Here is a 22,754-nt window from a genome sequence, read left to right on the forward strand (position 1 = left end):
CAGCGCCATGCCCTCACCTGGGTGGTGATGTCCCAGCCGTCCTCCAGACTGACCAGCACGGACGAGCCCGTGTCCAGCAGCTCCACCACCAGCACCGAGATCTGCAGGATCTTGTGGATCTGCCAGGGCAGGGCCAGGAGTGAGGAGGGCACAGGGAGTTCCTGGGCTGGGTGTGGGGGCAGAGTTCCCTTCTCTGGAGCGAGGCCACACTCGGGGGTCACAGGGGCCACCACCCTGTGCTTGGACATGGCAGCAAAAGCAGGGACAGGGGACCCTCACCCCCTCCAGAGTGGGACCCCTCCCACAGCTCCACACTGGACCAGTCTCCCTGGGCTCCTGCCCCTGGCTCATCCTGGCACTGCCCCGTCCCAGCCCCTCCAGAGCATCCTGTGAGTCCTGCCTGGCATTCCCGGCCAGCAGCTCCATCCAGCACCACGGAGCTGAGCTCTGGATCGTCCCATCCCTGCCACTCACACCCCCTGTGTGTCCTCAGGGTGTCCCAGTGCTGCTCTGCACAGGGCACTGGAGCCCATCCTCGCTCAGAGCCCCAGCAGAGCCCCCAGGGGAGGGGAGGGCTGTGGGTGACTGACCTGGGACAGCCACTCTGACTCCTCCAGGGAGCGCAGGTAGGCCACGCTGGGGTCGCTGGAGGGGCAGCCGGGCACGCAGGCCTTCATCAGCTTCTTGAAGCTGGCCTTGACCTGGCGCACGTCGAACACCTCGATGGGCACCACCTCCCAGTGCTGCAGCGGGTCCGGCTTCACGCCCTGCAGAGGGACACCATGGCCTGGGCTGCCCTGGGCTGGCCTGGGCCACTGCCACCCTCGGGATCAGGAATTCTTTGGATTGGAAAAGCCCTTGGAGACCGCGGAGTCCAACTGTTCCCCAGCACTGCCAAGGCCACCACTGACCCTGTCCCCAAGCGCCACATTCACATATCTTTGAAATCCCTGCAGGGGTGGGCACTCCAAAGCTCCCTGGGCAGCCCCTGCCAAGGCCTGACCCCCCTTTCCATGGGGAAATTCCTGCTGATGTCCAACCTCACCTCCCCTGGCCCAGCCTGAGGCCGTTCCCTCTGCTCCTGTCCCTGTTCCCTGGAGCACAGCCCGACCCCCCCGGCTGTCCCCTCCTGGCAGGGACTTGTGCAGAGCCACAAGGGCCCCCTGAGCCTCCTTTGCTCCAGGCTCAGCCCCTTCCCAGCTCCCTCAGCCTTCCTGGGCTCCAGCCCCTTCCCAGCTCTGTCCCTCCCCCGAGGTGGCGGTCACCTTCAGCTGGGACTTGTCCCCGATGATGTAGAGAGAGGCGCGGTGCTGCCGCAGGAAGGAGGGCTCGGCGGGGGTCCCGTTGTGCTGTGTCCCCAGCAGGTCCTTCCCCGCCAGGCGGGACCCGATCTCCACGTTCAGGGCGTAGCTGCTCATGCGGCCGCTGGCCCGGATGCTGCCCCACTTCCCTGCGGGACCGGGGCCAGATCAGGGCGGGGCCGGGGCTCGGGGGCTGCGCCGGCCCCACGTCCCCAGCCGGGGGACCGAGCTGTCCCCGCAGCCCGGCCCGGGGGGCACATGCCAGGGAGGTGCTGGGCACCAGGTTTGCTTTGGTTCCTTCTCCCTCTGGGTGCTGCGGGACTGCCTGCCCGCTGGATTCCGGCCCCGGCGGCTCCGTGTCTCGTCACTGGCACTGTCACACCCCACTCCAATGTCACCGGGACCTGCCACCTGCACCACAGCCCCGCCCCGTGCGCCACAGCCGTGCCCGCTGTGCGACAGCCCCGCCACCAGCTGTGCCCCGCCCCGGCACCACCGCCCCGCACCGCAGAGCCGAGGAGCCCAAAGCAAACCTGGCGAGGCTGCCCGGTACTTACCGTGCCCGTGGCACTCGTGGAGCAGCGGGGGGCTCGGGGGGTTACTGGGGTTACTGGGAATTAGTGGTGAGGGGCAGGGAGTGAGTGAGTGAGTGAGTGGGGGGTCAGTCACAGTGGTCAGTCACACCCGGCCGGCTCGGGCGCTTCCGTACCTCGGGGCGTCTCGCGGCCCTTCGGCGACGCGCACTTGGGGGTGGACAGGGTGATGACCCTGGCTCTGTGACCCAGCCCTGGGGGCACAGGACAAAAGTGACCTCAGCAAGGGACACGGAGTCACGGACAGGGAATGGGATGGAGGCGATGGCAGCGGGGCTGTGGCCGAACCCTCCCTCCCTCCCTCCCTGCGGCTGCAGCTGCGGCTCCAGCTCAGGGGATCACCTGTTCTTCCCAGGGGATCACCTGCTCTTCCCAAGGAATCACCTGCTCTTCCCAGGGGTTCACCTGCTCTTCCCAGGGGATCACCAGCTCTCCCCAGGGGATCACCTGCTCCCCCCAGAGAAGCATCTACATCTATGAGAGCTGCCCGGGGCTGGGGGTCTCGGTGAGGCCCCCAGGCAGCGCCCCCGCCCCGTCCTCACCTCCGCGGCTCAAAGTCCCAGGCCCTTCGTCCTTCCCTCCCATCACCTGCTTCATGAGCGATCCCAGCTTAGGCTGCTGCCTCTTGTCGGAGAAATCTGCAGCACCAAGAGAAGGTCAGCTCCCGAGGCCCTGCCGGGCTCCCGAGGCCCTGCCGGAGCCCGGGAGGAAGCGGCAGCAAGCGAAGCCCCGGGGATGCGGAGCCAGCGTGGGAAGCACCATCCAGCTGGAGCCACGGAAAACCAGTGCCCAGGGCAGCCCTGGAGGAGGGGGCTCGGCCCCCAGCCCATGGTGGAGTCAGCCTGTGCCAGCCCTGCCAGGTCACCCGTGCAACCCTCAGAGCCAGGTTGAGCCCCCTGCTCCAGCCATGCTCTGGACACGTCCCCTTAGACCAGGGAAAGGCCTTGGAGGGGCTGCTGGGAAGTTCTCTGCCTTCAGGATCAGGGAGACCCCCTGGGCTCCCCACAGCCCCCAGCCTCTGATGTGTCCACAGTGATGATGGGTGGGATGATGGGACAGGATGGATGGCACCAGGACAGGACAGATGGTACTGGGACAGCATGGATGGCACCAGAGTGTGGCAGGGCGGGATGTAGTTCTGCCCTGCAGGAAGGGCCAGCTGGGAAGGGATGGTTGAGAAGGGACAGCCGGGCACAGACTTACCGGGGGTCCCCAGACTGCCCCCGGCACCGTGCATGGGGGACACACAGTGCTGAAATCCTGGTGGGAAGGGTCTGTCCCCACTGGCCCCCAGAAAGTGCCCAGATCCCAGCACAGGCTTTGGCTCCCAGTGCTCCCAGCTCCAGGGACACCAGATGTCCCAAAGCCCATGCCCATCTGCAGCCAGGGAGACCCAGCTGGAGCTGGGAGCTCTGGAGAGGCTGTGCTGCCTCCTGGGATGTGGGAGCCTGGAGAGCAGCTCCCTTGGGATGCAGAGCAGGAGCCGGGGCTGGCAGGAGCCCACCTGTGCCCCCTCCCCTGTGCTCCCCTCACCTGCACTGCTCATGTGAGCCGAGGTGAAGCCGCTGAGGGTGTTGCGCCCGCTGGCGTCCGAGTAGTGGGGCATGGAATTGATGACAGCCTGCAGGTACTTCTCCTGCTCCAGGCTCGTGGAGTCTGCCTGCGAGGGGCCTGCAGGGCACACCAGAGTGTCACCTGGATACCCTCAGGCTGTCACTACCGGGAACCAGGAGACCTCTGAGGGCAAACACCCAGAGCTGGGAGAGACCCCAGTGTCACTGCCTGGAGCTGGGGAGATCCCCAGGTATCACTGCACTAAGCTAGCGAGACACCTGAGTGTCACCTCCCAGAGCTGGGGAGTCCCCTTAGTGCCACCTCCCCGAGCCAGAGGACTCCCAAACACACCACACAGAGCTGGAGACCCCAAAGTGTCACCACCTGGATCCTGGAGACCACCAGGTATCACTGCCTCAAGCCAGGAAGACCCCTTAGTGTGACCACCCTAGAGCCAGGGGACAGCTCAATGTCACCCCAGAGCCAGAGACCCCAAAGCATCACCACCCCGACCCAGGGGACCCCCAAGTGTCACCACCCAGAGCTAGGGGACCCCCAAGTGTCACCATCCCGACCCAGGGGACCCCCAAATGTCACGGCCCGGAGCCAGGGGCGATCCCAGGGCCCCAGCTCCACGTTCCAGCCAGGCTGGGAGAGTCACCTGGGGTCGGGGCGTTCTGGGACTTGAAGAGGCCGACGACGCCCTTGCCGTGGAGGCCCCCGGAGCGCAGGAGCACGGCCTTGGTGCGGGAGTTCCTCCAGCACACCACGGGGAAGCGGCTCTGGCGGTAGCAGCGTGAGATCCGCTGGATGGTGTTGTCCTGGATGCTCTGCGGCACGATCAGCAGCCCAGGGTAGCTGTGGACACAAACCCCAGGATGGCACGGCTCTCCTGAGCGCTTCGTTAGTGCTTTCATTAATCCTGAGCCCCACTTGGAGCCAGCACTGATCACCCTTCTCCACACACCTGACTGCTCCTTGGATCACTACATCACAACTCTGAGTTGGGTAAAACCAACCCTGACAAGCTGCACTCAACAAAGGCCGAGGGAGTTAAAGGCTGGAGACCTGGGAGCCAGAATTCATGGCCCTCCAAGGACACAGTGGAGTGACCAGGATTTATGGTCATCCAAGGACACAGTGGAGTGACCAGGATTTATGGTCATCCAAGGACACGATGGAGTGACCAGGACTCATGGTCATCCAAGAACACGATGGAGTGACCAGGATTTATGGTCATCCAAGAACACGATGGAGTGACCAGGACTCATGGTCACCCAAGGACACAATGGAGTGACCAGGACTCATGGTCATCCAAGAACACGATGGAGTGACCAGGATTTATGGTCACCCAAGAACACGATGGAGTGACCAGGATTTATGGTCACCCAAGAACACGATGGAGTGACCAGGACTCATGGTCATCCAAGGAGACACTGGAGTAAATGAAGACAAAGGAAACGCTAACAAAGATGCTTCAGTCTCAGTGCTGGAAACTGCCCATGTGGGAAAAACATGATAAAAACACTGGAAAATTCAGAAGCAAGAAATCAATAATCAATAGAGGGCAGAACAGTGATTAATGAAGAGCACTGGGCAACTTGGAACCAATGAACATTGGCTGGAAATGTATCAATAAGTGAGAAAGCCATGGAGCGCTGCAGGCTGGGATTGGGTTGGCCAAGGACAAAGCCATGCTGGCACCAGTGGAGGCTTTTATTGATCCCGGTGGTTCTGGGTGTCCCAGTGACACCGGGATCAGCAGGGATCTGCTGGGATTGGCAGGGATGAGCAGGGATCCACTGGGATCAGCAGGGATCTGCTGGGATGAGCATGGATGAGCAGGGATCCGCTGGGATCAGCAGGGATCATCAGGGATCCACCAGGATGAGCAGGGATCTGCTGGGATCAGCAGGGATGAGCAGGGATCCACTGGGATGAACAGGGATCAGCAGGGATCCGCTGGGATGAGCAGGGTTTGGCAGGGATCCGCTGGGATGAGCACGGATCAGCAGGGATCCGCTGGGATTGGCAGGGATCCGATGGGATTGGCAGGGATCAGCAGGGATCCGCAGGGACCAGCAGGATCAGCAGGGATCCGCTGGTATTGGCAGGGATCCGCAGGGACCAGCAGGATCAGCGCCCGGGCTGGCTCACCTGCGGCAGATGGCGTACATGCGGTTGACGGTGGAGATGCGGAAGGGCTCGTTCTTGGAGCGGGTCAGGCTGCTGCTCAGCGTGCCCAGCCCCAGGCGCTGGTAGTCCCGGCAGCAGGCGCGCTCCACCACGTGAGTCATGGTCATCTTCTCCGACGGCCTCATGGTGCTGCTGGGCGTCAGGGTGCTCCTGTCCAGCTCCTCGGATACTGCGGGGACACGGCGGGGACACGGCGGGGCTGGGACACCTCGGCGCACGCGCCGTGTCCCAGAGCAGCAGGAGGATGGGTTGGAGCAATGTCCCAGCCTGCTGCTGTCACCCGTCACCACCACCAGACTCCTGGGGGGTTCTCCAGCCAGCCCAAGACCTCCCTCCGTGCTGGGCTCTCTGCCTGGCCACCACCAGCAGCCAAGGGCTGGGGCAGCACCAGAACTGGGAGATGCCCCCACACTGCTCCCACCACAAGGACACCAGGACTTCTCCCAGGTGCCACTGCTCCCTGCCTCCCTGGGGTGCTCCCAACCTGAGATCTCATCCTCGTTGTCCTCGGGGAAGTGCTGGCTGCCCCGCTGCTCCCAGGCTGGAGGTGTGTACTTCTTGCGGGTCACGTACTGCCGGCCAATCGTCCTCTTGGCATTCTTCACCAGGTTCTTGGACAGCGTCCTGGGCACACGGGCAAGGGCACAGAGGGACAACGCTGTCACCCAGGCAGCCAGAGCCAGGAACAACCCTCAGCCCTGGCGGCCACTGTCACACGGGAGGGGACAGACGTGTCACCTGCCAGCGACTTGGTCCTGCAGGAGCCCCAGCACCTGCCATTCCCGAGGGATCTGGGGAGCTGGGGAGGTGGGATGGGGCAGTGCCCCACCCTCTGGATCAGAGCTGCCACAGGCAGAGCTCTGGCTCATCCCAGGGGAGGCTCCGAATCACAGCAAGGGCTAGGGATCCGGGACAGGGACCTGGGGATCCACCACAGCTACCAGGGGATCCATGGCAGGGCCACTGCCAACCAAGCCTGGGCTCAGGGCTGCAGCCAGTGCTGCAAGACAACGTCCTCAAGTCACCCAGCACTGCAGGACAATGCTACCCAGTCATTCAGCACTGAAGGACTGTGTCCTCAAACCACCCAATGCTGCAGGACAATGTCCCTGAGTCACCCAGTGCTGCAGGACCATGTCCCCAAGTGACCCAGCACTGCAGCACTGCATCCCTAAGTCACCCAGCGTTGCAGGACCATGTCCCTAAGTCACCCAGCACTGCATCCCTGAGACATCCTGTGCAAAATCAGTGTCCTTGAGTCACCCAGTGCAGGAATAATGTGTCCTCAAGTCACCCAGCACTGCAGGACAACGTGCCTGAGTCACCCAGCACTGCAGGGCCATGTCCCCAAGTCACCCAGCACTGCAGCACTGTGTCCCTGGGCCACCCAGGCCACTGGAACGCCTCCTGTGTGGGACACCTCCTCAGGCAGGGGATGCCGCTGCAACAAACTCCAGCTTCCCAGTGTGATCTGTCCTTCCCAGTGTGACTGTGTGGGGCTGGGGACACTGCAGGACAGGGGACATCTACAGCTCTTTGGGCTCCACAGCTCCCTGCCAGGAGGGGACAGCTGGGGGGTCAGGCTCTGCTCCAGGGAACAGCAACAGGAGGAGAGGGAACAGCCTCAGGCTGGGCCAGGGCAGCCTCAGGGTGGATTTTGGAGAATTCCCTCCTGGAAAGGGCTCTGCAGCCCTGGCACAGGGGTGGGGTCCCCATCCCTGGAGAGGTTTCAGAGCTGTGTGGATGTGGCACTTGGGGACACGGGCAGTGCTGGGAATGGCTGCAGTCACTGTCCCACAGGGCTTTTCCAAGCCTAAGGATTCTCTGACCTCCAGCAACACAAACCCTGCACCAGGATGGGTCTGAGCAAGGAGGGCTCAGCTCCCCGTGTCCCCTTCCCAGAGTGCCCCCAGCCCGGTGCCTCTGCCAGAGCAGGAACAGGAGGGGGTGTCTCAGAGGATGAGGCACATCCAGGTGTGATCCCCTTTCCTGGCACAGGTACCTGAGTGAGGGGTTCTTCTCCTTGGCCTTGGGCTGCATGGCCTGCTTGGGGGACTGGCCCACGGTGAAGGCGAAGGTGCCGCGCACGTGCTGGGGGTAGCGCAGCTTGTGCAGGTGCTTCCGGAAGATCTCAGCACTGTCCGAGGCCACCTCCTCGTCAAAGGCGATCTTCAGCAGCTGGGGAGGCACAGGTGAGGGGTGACAGTGGGGTCAGGCCAGGGACAGCCCTTCCCATGGATCAGGGCAGAGCTTGGATCCACCCAGGAGCATCACGGGCACAGGCTGGACTGAGGCTGCCCTGCCTCTCCCTCCATTCCCATTCCCTTTCCTCTGTCCCATTCCCTTTCCTCTGCCCTATTCCCTTTCCCCTGTCCTGTTCCCTTTCCCCTGTCCCGTTCCCTTTCCCCTGCCCCATTCCCTTTCCTTTGCCCTATTCCCTTTCCCCTGTCCCGTTCCCTTTCCCCTGTCCCGTTCCCTTTCCCCTGTCCCATTCCCTTTCCCCTGTCCTGTTCCCTTTCCCCTGTCCCATTCCCTTTCCCCTGTCCCATTCCCTTTCCCCTGCCCCATTCCCTTTCCCCTGTCCCATTCCCTTTCTGCTGCCCCATTCCCTTTCCTCTGCCCTATTCCCTTTCCCCTGTCCTGTTCCCTTTCCCCTGTCCCGTTCCCTTTCCTCTGTCCTATTTCCTTTCCCCTGCCCCATTCCTTTTCTTCTGTCCTATTCCCTTTCTGCTGCCCCATTCCCTTTCCTGCTGGAGTCTCCACTCCTGCTCCTGGGTGTCCCTGTGCCTGGCAGGTTAGGCAGCTCTCTCCCAGCACAGGGTCCCACCTGGAATGTGCAGGAGCGCAGCTGCAATCCCTCCTGGATGAACTGATCCGCCTGGGCCTGGATACTAATCTTCTTCTCTTTGGTCAGCGAGGCAATGGGGAAGGACCGGATCACCACCTGCTCCCCCACTGGACACGGAACAGGAAGGGGTCAGTTCCATCCCTGCCCCAGCCCAGGGCAGGGCCAGGCCACCCCAGGCCACCCTCAGTCTCTGCCCTACCATGGACATGGGTCTATGGGACAGCGGCCAGAAACAACCAACCCCTGCTGCCCAGGGATCACTGACCAGCTCCCTGATCCCCAGGGATCCCCAACCCTCCCCCCTGCTCCCCAGGGATCACTGACCAACCAACCCCTTGACCTCCAGGGATCACTGACCAGCTCCCTGATCCCCAGGGATCCCCAACCCTCCCCCCTGCTCCCCAGGGATCACTGACCAACCAACCCCTTGACCTCCAGGGATCACTGACCAGCTCCCTGATCCCCAGGGATCCCTAATCCTCCCCCCTGCTCCCCAGGGATCACTGACCAACCAACCCCTTGACCTCCAGGGATCACTGACCAGCTCCCTGATCCCCAGGGATCCCCAACCCTCCCCCCTGCTCCCCAGGGATCACTGACCAACCAACCCCTTGACCTCCAGGGATCACTGACCAGCTCCCCCCTCCCTAAGCATCCCCAACCATCCCTCTGATCCCCAGGGATCCCCAACCCTCCCCCCTGCCCCCAGGGACCCCCACCCTCTCCCGAGGCCGCAGCCCCTCACCCAGGGGGTCGGTGGGGGTTCCCTTGAAGATGATCCTGTAGGTGGTGAGGAACACGGCTCCCTCTGCGGGGAGCAGGGGGGGCCCCCCGATGCTGCCCCCAGCCCCCTCCTCGCGCCCATCCGGCATCAGGTACACACGGAGCCCCTCCATCACACACTCCTCCCCCAGCAGCAGGTTGGGCCGCAGCAGCTTTGGCTGGGGGAACAATGGGGGGCTCAGGCCCGTGGGAAGGGTCTCACAGCCCCCCCAGCTCTACTCCCAGCCCAGCAGGGCACTCCTACCTTCTGGATGGGAGGAAGCCTCTTGCTCTCCCTGTGCACGGCATCCAGGGTCTCAATGTGCATCTGCACGATGTCTGTGGGACAGGGGGTGAGTCCTGCCCTGCCCGAATCCCACCTGTCCCTGCCCAAACCCCATTTGTCCTGCCTAAATCCCATCCTGCCCCTGCATGAATCCCATGCTGTCCCTGCACAAATCCCACCTGTCCTGCCCAAATCCCACCTATCCTCGAATCCCATCCTGTCCTTGCATGAATCCCATCCTGTCCTTGCATGAATCCCACCTGTCCTCGAATCCCACCTGTCCTGCCCGAATCCCACCTGTCCTCCCTGAATTCCATCCTGTCCCTGCCCAAATCCCACCCTGTGTCTGCCCAAATCCCACCCCAAATCCCACTCTGTCCCTGCCAGAATTCCACCCTGTCCCTGCCCAAATCCCATCTTATCTTACCCAAATCCTGCTCTCCCTTATCTGAAGCCCACCCTGCTCGAATCCTACCCACCCTATCCAAATCCTGTCCTGCCCCACTCAAACCCCACCCTGCCTTTCCCACATCCACTCTGTCCCCCCAGATCCCGCCCTGCCCTCTCCCGCTGTGGGATCCCCACGGCCACCCCGGTGTCCTCACCTGGGATCATGACGTGCAGCCCCTTGAGGTGCTCGTTGGTGACGCCGCTCTCGGTGCACACCTTGTCCACGAAGCGGTTGATGAACCTCACCACAGAGTTGGCCACGTCCGAGCTCTCGGCGTCCTCGAAGCCGCTCTCGGTGTCGTAGCTCTCGGCCACGCTGCCCGCGATGCTTCCCGAGGGAAACGGGGAAGGGTCAGCCCAGGACAGCCCCGGCCAGGGGCCACTCCCTGCATGGACCCGGGAGAGCTCCCACTCCTCATATGATCCCAGGAGAGCTCCCACTCCTTGTAAAAACCCGGGAGAGCTCCTAGTGCTGCTACAGACACAGGAGAGCCCCAACTCCTCAAAGGAACACAGGAGAGTTCCTACTCCTGATATGATACCAGGAGAGCTTCCACTCCTGGTAAAAACCCAGGAGAGCTCCTAGTGCTGCTACAGACACAGGGGAGCTCCCAATCCTCAAAGGAACACAGGAGAGTTCCTACTCCTGATATGATCCTAGGAGAGCTTCCACTCCTGACAGAGATCCTGGAAAGCTCCCTCCCACTCCTGACAACAGTCTAAGACTGTTCCCATTCCCAGCGTGGAGCCAGCAGAGCTCCCACTCCCAGAAACCTCCGTGGGCACCACAGTCTGCCTCAATCCTGACATAACCCTGGAATCCCAGCATGGCTGGGATTGGAAGAACCCTCACAGGGGTCCAACCCCCCACAGCAAGCAGTGACATCTTTCCCTGACAGCAGCCTGGCCCACCCCAGGAGCTCTGTCCCAGCTCGGTGTCCCCAGCACCTGTTGGTGACAAAGCTGTTGCTGACGCTCTCCACGTCGCCCAGGCCGGAGCTGCGGAGCAGGCGGTTCTTGCTGGTGTCCAGGGGCAGCAGCAGGTAGCTCATCCTGTTGGCGTAGTGGATGGCCTGGCTGAACACCGTGCTCTCCTCCTTCTGGATCAGCTCCTGCTGCTTCTCCCGGCTCATGGTGGGCCACAGCCGCAGCTGCTCCGACGCGATCTCCAGCGCCGACTTGGCCTCCTGTGGCTCCTCCGTGCTCTCCTGGGGCAGGGGGAAGGGATGGGGCTGTCTGCATGGACAGACCCACAGGGATCTCCCAGGACTGGGGAGCAGCCCCTCGTCCTCGGCTGAGCAGGCTGCCCAGAACATGCAGCTGTGCTGGATTTGCCAGAGCAGCTGGGGCTGCCCCTGCATCCCTGGCAGTGCCCAAGGCCAGGCTGGACACTGGGGCTGGAGCAGCCTGGGACAGCGGGAGGTGTCCCTGCCATGGCAGGGGCGGCACTGCAGGGCTTTGAGGTTCCCACCCAACCCATTCCAGGATTCTGTAACTCCATGATGAGCCCCAGCCCTTTGGGAAGAGCTCTCCTGGGCCACCCTCCCACCTGCTCCGTGTGGTTCTCCTCGGTGCTGTCCAGGTAGAGGGCCCGGATGTGGTTCTGGACGTCACAGTAAAACATGGCCTCCCAGAACTGGATGTTGGTCCACACCACGTGCTCCTGCACGCAGCTGTAGGCAAACTGGGTAATGCCAGGGCTCAGTTTCTGTAGAAGGAGGTGGAAAAGATCCATCTGCACACAGCCTTTGTGCTGAGCTCTCCACTCAGGTGTCCCTGCTCCTCCAGCTGGCCACTGGGAAAGCCTGGGCAGGCAGGAAGGATGTCTGCACCAGAGCTCCTCCAGCATTCCCTGAAAATTCTCTTGCTCAGAGCCCACCCAGAGCCCAGCTCAGCCCAGCCCAGCCTGACCATGGGATCAAGCTGGCATTCCAGAGCCCTTCCCACAGGTGTTCCAGCCTCCCTGGGAGCCTCGGGCCAGTCTGGGCTGGGTGGAACATTCTGGGCAGGAGCTGTAGGCTGACAAGCCCTGAGGGGACACCCCCCTGCAGCCTCTGCCACCTGGGGGGATCCTGAGGGCTCCGGGGCGGGGCAGTGCGGTCACTCACCCTGCAGAAGGCGGTGACCAGCGGCAGCAGGGCGGCGGCGATGCCGTGCTCGTCCATGGCCGTGCAGTCCTGGGGAAGGAGCGCGGTGACCGGGGGAGGGACATGCCGAGGCTGACCCCAGCCGTGTCCCACGGGAAGAAGGAGCCCCCAGCCCTGCCCTACCTGGAGGCAGCAGTTCATCATGCGGATGACGAAGTCGAACTGCTGGTGGTCCAGCACGGCGCGGTTCTGCTGCACGTGCAGGTGCAGCTCCTGGGTCAGGCAGTGCCGGGCGGCCCGGCCCTTCATGGCGCGCAGCACGGCCGGGAACAGCTGTGGGAACGGGGTCTGTGGGCTGGGACAGGGCCTGGACAGCCCTGCTCCCACACGGAGCGGGCCCACACCCGGGTCAGGGCATGCACTCGGACACGGAGACAAAGCAGGGCAGAATTCCAGCTGTGGCCAGCGGCACGCGGCCATGGAGGAGCGGGAGGAGCCCAGGGGCACCGGGAGATGGAGCAATGGAGTTGAGCTGGCGTGGAGTCACCAGCCAAAATCCCAGGAACACCGGTAGGGGGACACATCATGGGTCGGTGGTGGCCACGGCAGTGCTGGGGAATGGTGGGACTTGATGGTCCCAGAGGGATTGCCAATCCAAATGGCTCCATGGTCCTGTTACTGAGGTGGGAGTGGGGCTCTGCTCCAGGGAACAGGGACAGGAGGACAGGGCACAGATTCAAGTTGGGCCAGGGAAGGCTCAGGGGGGGACATCGGCAGGAATTTCCCCATGGAAAGGGTGGTCAAGCACTGGCACAGCTGCCCAGGGAGGTTTGGAGTGCCCATCCCTGGAGGGATTTCAAGGATGTGTGGATGTGGCACTTGGGGACAGGGTCAGCGGTGGCCTTGGCAGTGCTGGGGAATGGTTGGACTCGATGGGCTCAGAGGGATTTTCCAACCTCAGTAACTCTGTTATTCCACAACTTTATGACCCTAAGCCAACCAGCAGGACGTGTGCACAGGACAGGGAACGTCCTCTCCATCCACAGAGGACACCCACCCCCCAGCCCCCCTCACCTTTTTGGCCTCCAGCATCTTGTTCTCGAAGACGTACGAGATGCAGTTCCTGACCACCTCCAGGCGCCGGGCGCTGTTGGCCAGGGCGTTCCCGTTGCGCTCCAGGATGGCAGCTGGATGGAAGAGATCCCATCAGTCCAGGCAGGGTGGGACTGGCATCCTGGTGGGGACCCCTGCTCCAAGTGACCACGGGGCCTTCATGGGCCTTGGGAGCCCCTGGGCAGCTGAGGACCCCAAGGGGGTTGGAGCTGCTGTTTCTCCATGTTTTACTCCTGTGGTGTGACCCAGAACAGGGTGCCCTGTGCCCCACGTACCCATGGGGGTCATGAGGGCACCAAGGCCTCCAGCAGCTCCAAAGACAGGGTCTCCCCATGCCCCACACACCAGTGCGGGTCCCAAGGGCACCAAGGCCTCCAGCAGCCCCCCAAAGCAGGGTCCCTCAATGCCCCATACACCAATGGGGGTCCTGAGGGCCCCATGGCCTCCAGCAGCTCCAAGGACAGGGCCCCCTGTGCCCCACAAACCAATGGGGGTCCCAAGGGCACCACGGCCTCCAGCAGCCCCCCAAAGCAGGGTCCCTCTGTGCCCCATACACCAATGGGGGTCCTGAGGGCCCCATGGCCTCTAGCAGCTCCAAGGACAAGGCCCCCTGTGCCCCACAAACCAATGGGGGTCCCAAGGGCAGCACGGCCTCCCACAGCCCCCCAGGACAGGGTCCCCCCATGCCGCACATACCGATGGGGGTTCCCGAGGGCACCATGGCCTCCAGCAGCTCCAAGAACAGGATCCCAGTGCCCCACACACCAATGGGGGTCCCAAGGGCAGCACGGCCTCCCACAGCCCCCCAGGACAGGGTCCCCACATACCGATGGGGGGTCCCGAGGGCACCATGCACTTCTTCTCAGCCTTGACGGCGGGCGGCGCCGTCTGCAGCTTGGCCGTGGCCTGGTCGATGATCCACTGCACGGTGCCCTCGTCCAGGTGTGGGAAGGGCTTCTGGTGCAGGCGCAGGTGGCAGCCCTCCGTGGGCTTCTGCACCTTGTGCATGGTCACCGCGGGGTACGGGTTCTCCTGCGCGGGGACGGCTCTGGCTCAGCCCTGAGGTCACCCACCGCGTGTGCCCTCCGGACAGGAGCCCCCAGCCCCCTGCTCTGCCCCCGGCTGGAATCTGCCAGCCCCAGGATTTGCTCCCCCTGCCCCCAGGGATGCACAGCTGTGGCACGGCCATGAGCCAAGTGCCAGCAGGAGCTCCATCCCAGCCAGTCAAGGCTGCCGGGGGCACTCCTGCCCTCAGGTGCTGCTGGAAACCTCCAGCTGGGCCAGGGAGGCTCGGGTTGGACATCAGCAGGAATTTCCTCCTGGAAAGGGTGATCAGGCCTTGGAAGGGGCTGCCCAGTCCCCATCCCTAGAGGTGTCCAAGGAATTCCCGGAGGTGGCACTCGGGGCTCTGGGCTGGGGACAAGGTGGGCACTGGGCACAGCTTGGACTGGATAGCCCTGGGGGTCTTTTCCAACCTCTGTGATTCTGGGATTCTGTGATCCTATAAAACCAGGAAATCCCACTCCCAGGACCTCTGGGCATGTGAGGATGTGCCTGACCACACAGGACAGCACAAGGAGGGACAGAATCCATCACCAGGAGCTTATGCAGGGAGGACAGAGTAACCAGGAATGCACCCAGGCTCTCCCTGCCCCGAATCCCCCAGCACATCCCCACTCCTGCCTGGGGCTCCAGGACTCACATTTTTGTAGAGTTTCTCTGCCAGCTCCTTGATGTGCCTCAGGATTTTCTGCTTGTTCCCCTCCTCTGCCTTCATGCGCTTCACCTCGTAGGCCACGAGCTGGGGAGGACAGGACAGGGGTGACAGGAGCAGCTCCAGGGCCTCTCCTAAACCCGGGGCCATGGCAGATCCCGCTCAGCCCATGGCAGGTCCCGCTCAGCCCCACAGATCCCGCTCAGCCCATGGCAGATCCCGCTCAGCCCCACAGATCCCGCTCAGGCCATGGCAGATCCCGCTCAGGCAATGGCAGATCCCGCTCAGCCCATGGCAGATCCCGCTGAGCCCCGCAGATCCCGCTGAGCCCCACAGATCCCGCTCAGCCCCACAGATCCCGCTCAGCCCCGCAGATCCTGCTCAGCCCCGCAGATCCCGCTCAGCCCTGCAGATCCCGCTCAGGCCATGGCAGATCCCGCTCAGCCCCACAGATCCCGCTCAGGCCATGGCAGATCCCGCTCAGGCCATGGCAGATCCCGTCAGCCCCACAGATCCCGCTCAGCCCCAGAGATCCTGCTCAGGCCATGGCAGATCCCGCTCAGCCCCGCAGATCCCGCTCAGCCCCGCAGATCCCGCTCAGTCCCGCAGATCCTGCTCAGGCCATGGCAGATCCCGCTCAGCCCATGGCAGATCCCGCTGAGCCCCGCAGATCCCGCTGAGCCCCACAGATCCCGCTCAGCCCCGCAGATCCCGCTCAGGCCATGGCAGATCCCGCTCAGGCCATGGCAGATCCCGCTCAGGCCTTGGCAGATCCTGCTCAGCCCCGCAGATCCTGCTCAGCCCCAGAGATCCCGCTCAGGCCATGGCAGATCCCGCTCAGCCCCACAGATCCCACTCAGCCCCACAGATCCTGCTCAGACCATGGCAGATCCCGCTCAGCCCCACAGATCCCGCTCAGCCCCACAGATCCCGCTCAGCCCCACAGATCCCAGGATGTGGGAAGGGGAGCTGCCCCGAGGGCTCACCTCGTCGAAGAGGTCGATGGGGCGGTAGGGAGCCCCACGCTCGGTGACAAAGCCAGCGAAGGCCATCCCCTCCAGCACCTTGGTGAGGAAATCGTCCTCCGTGAGCCCCCGCTGGCCCAGGAACGCCGCCTGCCAAGGGAATGGCAGTGCCATCAGCAGAAGGGGTGACACCAGGTCATGGATGGGCAGCTGGGTGGCACTGGGACGGCGCCACCTCCTGCCCTGCGCCACCTGGGCGCAGGGACAGGGTTGGCATGGAAACCAGAGCCTCTGGCCCATGGCAGCAGGACAAGGGGCAAGGGAAGGGCTCTGGTGTCACCTTGGCATGCAGAAGCAGGACACAGGGCCAGAAGGACTCTGGGACATAAGGGCACAATGATGCATGAACACAGGGACACAGGGACAAAGGGACACAGGGACATAAGGCCAGAGGTACTCAGGGACATAGAGCCACAGGGACTCAGGGACACAGAGGTACAGGAACACGAAGCCAGAGGGACTCAGGGACACAGGGCCAGAGTGATTCAGGGACACAAGGCCAGAGGGGCACAGGGACACAAGGTCGGAGGGACTCAGGGCCAGAGGACTGCAGCTGGTCCCTCAGCAGAGCCAAGATCTCCCAAAACACCCAGCTGCAGGCCTGGGCTCCCTCCTCGCTGAGCTCTGCAGGAACACCCAGGCAGGGAAGCACTCCTGCCCCGGGAGACCTCGGCACGCTCGAGGACAAACACGGGATGCAGGTGGGCTGGCAGGGATGCTGGGGAGGTCACTGCCTGGAAAGGCAGGACTGTTTCCTGGACTCAGCTGTCCCAGCCCGGCTCAGCCCAGCCCTGAGGAGGCCCTCACCTTGTGGAAGCGGATGACGGGCTCGGGGTGGATGCGGATGATGTGCAGGCACCAGCGGTAGCCCTGCAGCAGCTGAGCAAACAGGCGCAGGAACACGGCCCGGATCTCCTTGTCCTGCAACAGGGAAGCACGGCCCGGGCTGGAGGGACTCGGGGTGTGGACAGGGCAGCTCCCGGGGCAGGGATTTCCCCCAGCACGGGCTCAGCCCCAGGGTGAGGGCAGGGAATTCGGCTGAGATTCCAGGGAAAAGGGGCACGGGATTCATTGCCCTGCCCCCCTGAGCTGCACAGGGAGGAGAGGGAGCTCTCCAGCTCTGGGAATGCTGCAAGCCCAAACATTCCCTGTCTGCTCCACCCTGGCTGTGAATCTGGAACCCACAGCACTGCAGGATCCAGCCACGGCTTGGAGCAGTGGCCTGGCCTCGGATGGACACAGGGCTGGAATGGTGTGTGAGAGCCAGGATGGCCCTGGGGAACAGCCCCTCACCCAGGGACCCTTTCCTCCTGCCCCAAGGTGTCCCTGGGAAACAGCCCCTCACCCGGGGTCCCTCTGCCTCCCACAACTCACCTGCATCTTGAGGGAAGAGGCGGAAATGGTGGAAGGGGGGAAGGCGAGGTCAGCCACCTCCAGCTCTGGGTCCAGGACCTGCCCAGGGAGGACATTCAGCTCAGGCCCCATCCTGGCTGGACAAGCCAAGGACATTTCTCCAGAGACCCCACAGCCCCTGTGGAAAAGGTCTGAGGGGCTTGGAGACAAACTATGGGGGATCAGGAATGCTCTATTGGGTCTGACCCTGCCTTGGGAAGCATGGCTGGCACTGGGATCCCAAGGAAGGGGGAGCCCCTCCTGCTCTGCCAGGGAGACCTTCACCCCTCACTGCCCCCAGAAGGAGCAGGAGCTGCTCCAGCAGCGCCTCAGGAACACAGGAGCAGCCAGGCCACAGCTGCTTCCTGCCCCGGGCCAGGAGCCAGCGTCACATTCCCAGAAACCTCTGCCAAAGGAACCCCCCCGGCACTGCAGGATATCAGAGGGCACTGGACTGGGAACGGCCACTGTGACAGGGGCAGCAGCAGCCCAGGGCAGGAATCACAGATGAACCCCTGCTGCTCCACTCCCAGCTCCCATGGAAATGTGTGTCATTCCCAGGGTGCTGGCCAGAGGCCATTGGATCAGGAATGGTCCCCATGACAAGATGCCAAAGGCGTGGGCAGGACCCCAAGGGTGTGGGCAGGACCCCAAGGGCGTGGGCAGGACCCCAAGGGCGTGGGCAGGACCCCAAGGGTGTGGGCAGGACCCCAAGGGCGTGGGCAGGACCCCAAGGGTGTGGGCAGGACCCCAAGGGCATGCAGGACCCCAAGGGCGTGGGCAGGACCCCAAGGGGATGGGCAGGACCCCAAAGGAGTGGGCAGGACCCCAAGGGCATGCAGGACCCCAAGGGCGTGGGCAGGACCCCAAGGGCGTGGGCAGGACCCCAAGGGTGTGGGCAGGACCCCAAGGGCGTGGGCAGGACCCCAAGGGTGTGGGCAGGACCCCAAGGGTGTGGGCAGGACCCCAAGGGCGTGGGCAGGACCCCAAGGGCGTGGGCAGGACCCCAAGGGCATGCAGGACCCCAAGGGCGTGGGCAGGACCCCAAGGGTGTGGGCAGGACCCCAAGGGCATGCAGGACCCCAAGGGCGTGGGCAGGACCCCAGGGTAGGAATCCTGCTCACAGAGGAGCCCCAGCTCCACTCCCAGCTCCCTGGCCACACGTGTCATTGCCAGGGGATGGTGCTGGCACCCCGGGGATGCTGTGGGGAATGGGAATGCCGCGGCACCCACCATGGACAGGGCTTCCCGTGTCTGCTGGAGCAGGGGCTCGGGGAGCAGGGAGATGTGCACGCACTCCGGGACGTTCACGGTGCCGCCATCCAGGTCCGCGATCACCACGTCCAGCTGGGAGGGGGACAGCAGTGGGACACAGCCCCACCTCCCAATCCCACATCCCAATCCCACAGGTGATGGGCAGCTATCCAGGTGAGCTGGCTCAAGAAAGGGCTGGGAGCGGGCTCTGGCTCCTCCCCATCTTCCCTGAGCGCTCAGCAGTGCCTGTGTCCCATCCCATCCCCAAATCCAAGGACACACTGGGATCCCACACTGGGGGGACAGGGGGGACACCTGGCAGGAGAGGGACCCAGCCATTCCCATGGGACCCAGCCATCCCCCTGGCTCGTGTGGGACACTGGATGCATCTCGGGCTGAGCACACGGAGCCCTGGGCACCCTGAGGACAGACTGAGCTGCCACCCGAGCTGTGACGCCCACGCTGCTCGTCCCCAGCCCCCTGGCACCAGGCCAGGGAACGTGGCCTCTCACCAGCTCCTGGGTCTCCGACTGGAAGATGGAGTGGACGCCGATGATGAAGGGGGTGGGGGTGCTCAGCACCTCCAGGAGCTGGGCGGGCAGGATGGGCACGTAGGTGAAACTGCAACCAGAAACAGCCTCAAAACCAGCCCAAACACAGCCCACTGCAGCCATGCCAGCCCTGCCCCACATCCCAGCCCTGTCCTGGCACAGCCAGACACCATCCCAGCTCTGGAGCTGTGTCCAGAGTACCCTGCCACCCCCAGCCCCCCGGGCCCCTCGGCCACACATGGTTCCCAAAGGCTGTGGCTGCCCCATCCCTGTGAATGCCCTGGGAGGGACTGGGGACAAGGCCTGCAGGGACAGCACCCAGGGAATGGCTCCCACTGCCAGAGGGCAGCCATGGATGGGATCTTGGCAATGAGGAATTCCTGCCTGGGCTGGGATTGCCAGAGCAGCTGGGGCTGCCCCTGCATCCCTGCAGTGTCCCAGGCCAGGCTGGACACTGGGGCTGGAGCAGCCTGGGGCAGTGGGAGGTGTCCCTGCCATGGCAGGGCTGGCACTGGAGGTCCCTTCCAATCCAAATTATCCCAGGATTTCATGATTCCATGACATGACCCCTGTCTGGTCTTGGGGTTATAATCAAAGTCTGACCAAGGAAAGGGTTTCCAGCAGAGCCACTAACTCCAAAAGAATTTCAGGAAAAATTCCCCATGAAAAGGGGGTCAGGCCCTGGCAGGGGCTGCCCAGGGAGCTTTGGAGTGCCCATCCCTGGAGGTGTCCAAGGAATTCCTGGAGGTGGCACTTGGAGCTCTAGGCTGGGGACAAGGAAGGGATCAGGAACACCTTAGACTTGTTGACCCTGGAGGTCTTTTCCAAGCTCAAGGATTCCATAATTCTGTGAAAAGGACACCAACAGCCTCTGCAGCCTCGGGATAGGAGCTGGCCAGGAACCTCTGTCCCAGCCCAGCCCTGACAGAGCTGCCAGGGCTTTGTTCCCACTCCCCACGGGACATTCCCAGCTCCCAGGGTGAGCAGGGTTCCAGCCATCCCACAGGAGTCACCATGGGGGCTTGGCCACCACCAGCACAGACACTGCTGGGAACACCTCACTCCTGCTCACAGAACCATGGAATCTCCTGAGTGGGAAGGGCCCACAGGGATCACAGATGCAGCTCCTGGCCCTGCACAGACACCCCAACAATCCCAGCCTGGGCATCCCTGGCAGCAGTGTCCAAACACTCCTGGAGCTCTGGGGCTGTGCCCGTTCCCTGGGGAGCCTGGGCAGTGCCCAGCACCTTTGGGAAAGATCCTTTCCTGACATTCATCCTATCCCTCCCCGGCACAGCTCCAGCCGTTCCCCGGGTCCTGTCCCTGCTCAGCAGGAAGGACAGAACATTTCCCAGTTATTCCCCAGACCCCAGGAGGTACCGAGGGTGGGACAGGGGCACAGCTGGCACAGCTGGAGGCTCAGGGACACTCACCTGTACTTGAGGGGGAACATGAGAGCCAGGAGGGCCCGGCAGGCGTCCGTCAGCCTCTGGTAGCTGCTGGAGAGGAACAGGATCTTGTGCTCGGTCAGCGCCGCGCAGAACAGGAACAGCACGTTGGTGATGCCTGGGCAGGGCACAGCAGGGGCTCAGGAATCAGGGGGGTCCCTCCGACACCCCTCAGAGACCCCTGACCCCACCCTGGCTGCAGCCCACTCCCCATCCCTGCATCCTGCCAAGAGAGGAGCTCAGCATCCCCCAGAGAGCCACTCGTGGTTCTGGTCACTGTCAGGTATGCTCCCCTCTTCCCAGAGATGCTCCATCCCTCCTGGGGGCTGGTGGCCTTCCCTGGGGGGCACGGGGTGGCCTTTCCTGGGGGACACAAGGCCAGTGGCAGCCCTGGGCTGCTCCTCCAGACCCCAGCCGCAGTCCCACCCTCCTGGAAAAGGGATGGCACAGCAGGGCCAGGGAGGCTCAGCCAGGACAGAGCTCAGAGCCACATGTGGGAGGTGACCCACAGGGAGGTGACCACAGGTGCCACAGGGGCAGGGTGGGGACAAGTCTCACCGAGCTGGCGGAAGAGCAGGGCCACGCTGCAGCTGCTGACGGGCAGCGAGTCATTGATGGGGGTCTGGATCACCTGCCTGTCCCCCGCTCCCAGAGAGATCGTCCTCTGCAAGGCAACACACACCTGGTCACCAGGGCCACCCAGAGAGGGACAGGGCCAGGGCAGGGGCAGCCAGACCCCCCGGGCACAGGGCCAGGGCCACCGTGCCCCAGCACAACCCCCATCTGCTGTGGGAAGAGGGAAAGGGAAAGAGAAAGGGAAAGAGGAAAAGGAAAAGGGAAAGAGAGAAGATGCTGCCAGAGCACCCACTGGATGCTTGACTGGGTCCCTGGGCTGAGGGGAAGGAGGGCACCTCCTGCCACACCCCCAGCCAGTGCCAACAATGTCCCAACAGCCCCAAGATCCACCTGCTGATGGGACACAATGGCTCTCCAGGACACAAGGGCTCCCCAGGACTAGAGGGCTCTCCAGGACATGAGGGGTCCCCAGAACTCAAGGAGTCTCCGAGACACAAGGGCTCCCCAGGATCTGAGAAATCTCCAGGAGACGAGGGCCCCCCAGGATTCAAAGACTCCCCAGGATAAGAGGGCTCCCCAGGATTCAAAAGCTCTCCAGGATAAGAGGGCTCCCCAGGATTCAGACTCCCCAGGACTCAAGGACTCTCCCCAGGATTCAAGGGGAATTCAAGCCTCTCCCAGGCCCTGGGAGCCAAGGGAGCAGCTCCCCTGTCCCAGCCTGGCTGTGCCCAGGAGCAGCCCCAGCTCCACAGCCTCTCCAGGGGAAGGAATATCCTGAGAATATCCTGAGAATATCCTGGGAGAAGGGACGGACACCCTGGGCACAGGATGGGTGCTTCTTCCCTGGTACCACTGAATATTCCCAGCCCTGAGCTTGTTCCCAGGGACACAGGGACACTCAGCCTGTTTGTCTCCAGATGTTTGTCTCCAGGGCCCTCTCCTCCTCCTTCCACACCTCTCCAGGGAAAAGGCTCCTTCCCACTGCAGCCACCTCCTGGCAGAACAGCCCCAAAACCCAGGGCTGAGCAGAGCCAGAGCCCTGAGCTGGGCTGTCACTACCCCAGCAGGGCACCCAGAGAGGTGTGCCTGGAATTCAGCCCCTTCCCAGAGCCCAGGGACACCCTGGCTGCCTCGGGTGGGACACACAGGGACACACCCGAGGGTGCTCTGAGACCACCGGGACCTGGGGCTGGGTCACAGCAATTAACAGAGAGGCCGCTAATGAGGGGACAGACCAGAGTGGGGAGAGAAAAGGTGGGGAAAAGAAGATGGGAAAGAAAAGGAGTTCGTACCACAGCTTCGTCCTCCGCGTCAGGCTGAGGTGGGACAGACAGAGAGCACAGTCAGTTAGGACACACAGACAGGCACAGTGGGGACATGGACACCGGCAGGGACAACGGGACAGGAGAGGAGCCCACAGACACAGACAGGGACACCAGCAGGGACAACGGGACAGGAGAGGAGCCCACAGACACAGACAGGGACACCAGCAGGGACAACGGGACAGGAGAGGAGCCCACAGACACAGACAGGGACACCAGCAGGGACAACGGGACAGGAGAGGAGCCCACAGACACAGACAGGGACACCAGCAGGGACAACGG

At 63.4% G+C, this 22,754-nt stretch overlaps 1 protein-coding gene across 3 annotated transcripts in view; it reads right to left on the bottom strand.

Moving 5' to 3' along the window:
- The window catches only part of SBF1 (SET binding factor 1), a 64,990-nt gene that overhangs the window by 4,451 nt on the left and 37,785 nt on the right, over positions 1 to 22,754 (bottom strand). Inside the window, exons 6-33 of one of the 3 annotated variants that reach the window (XM_084205972.1) lie at positions 21,133 to 21,238; positions 20,560 to 20,692; positions 19,088 to 19,196; positions 18,555 to 18,668; positions 17,304 to 17,381; positions 16,737 to 16,850; positions 15,891 to 16,019; positions 14,893 to 14,991; positions 14,018 to 14,222; positions 13,152 to 13,264; positions 12,261 to 12,410; positions 12,099 to 12,167; positions 11,540 to 11,698; positions 10,939 to 11,198; positions 10,146 to 10,318; positions 9,520 to 9,593; positions 9,238 to 9,433; positions 8,472 to 8,599; positions 7,647 to 7,822; positions 6,129 to 6,268; positions 5,606 to 5,813; positions 4,110 to 4,306; positions 3,428 to 3,565; positions 2,437 to 2,532; positions 2,011 to 2,088; positions 1,266 to 1,450; positions 591 to 767; positions 18 to 119 (exon numbers count right to left, since the gene is read on the bottom strand). In XM_084205972.1, the coding sequence (XP_084062098.1) occupies positions 18 to 119; positions 591 to 767; positions 1,266 to 1,450; positions 2,011 to 2,088; positions 2,437 to 2,532; positions 3,428 to 3,565; positions 4,110 to 4,306; positions 5,606 to 5,813; positions 6,129 to 6,268; positions 7,647 to 7,822; positions 8,472 to 8,599; positions 9,238 to 9,433; positions 9,520 to 9,593; positions 10,146 to 10,318; positions 10,939 to 11,198; positions 11,540 to 11,698; positions 12,099 to 12,167; positions 12,261 to 12,410; positions 13,152 to 13,264; positions 14,018 to 14,222; positions 14,893 to 14,991; positions 15,891 to 16,019; positions 16,737 to 16,850; positions 17,304 to 17,381; positions 18,555 to 18,668; positions 19,088 to 19,196; positions 20,560 to 20,692; positions 21,133 to 21,238 (3,906 nt within the window). The remainder of the gene's footprint in view (positions 1 to 17; positions 120 to 590; positions 768 to 1,265; positions 1,451 to 2,010; positions 2,089 to 2,436; positions 2,533 to 3,427; positions 3,566 to 4,109; positions 4,307 to 5,605; positions 5,814 to 6,128; positions 6,269 to 7,646; positions 7,823 to 8,471; positions 8,600 to 9,237; positions 9,434 to 9,519; positions 9,594 to 10,145; positions 10,319 to 10,938; positions 11,199 to 11,539; positions 11,699 to 12,098; positions 12,168 to 12,260; positions 12,411 to 13,151; positions 13,265 to 14,017; positions 14,223 to 14,892; positions 14,992 to 15,890; positions 16,020 to 16,736; positions 16,851 to 17,303; positions 17,382 to 18,554; positions 18,669 to 19,087; positions 19,197 to 20,559; positions 20,693 to 21,132; positions 21,239 to 22,754) is intronic. The other 2 variants (XM_084205973.1, XM_084205974.1) reach the window with 2 other exon arrangements.

This window comes from Fringilla coelebs (assembly GCF_963513975.1).
Source record: "Fringilla coelebs genome assembly, chromosome: 5".
NCBI classification, from domain to species: domain Eukaryota; kingdom Metazoa; phylum Chordata; class Aves; order Passeriformes; family Fringillidae; genus Fringilla; species Fringilla coelebs.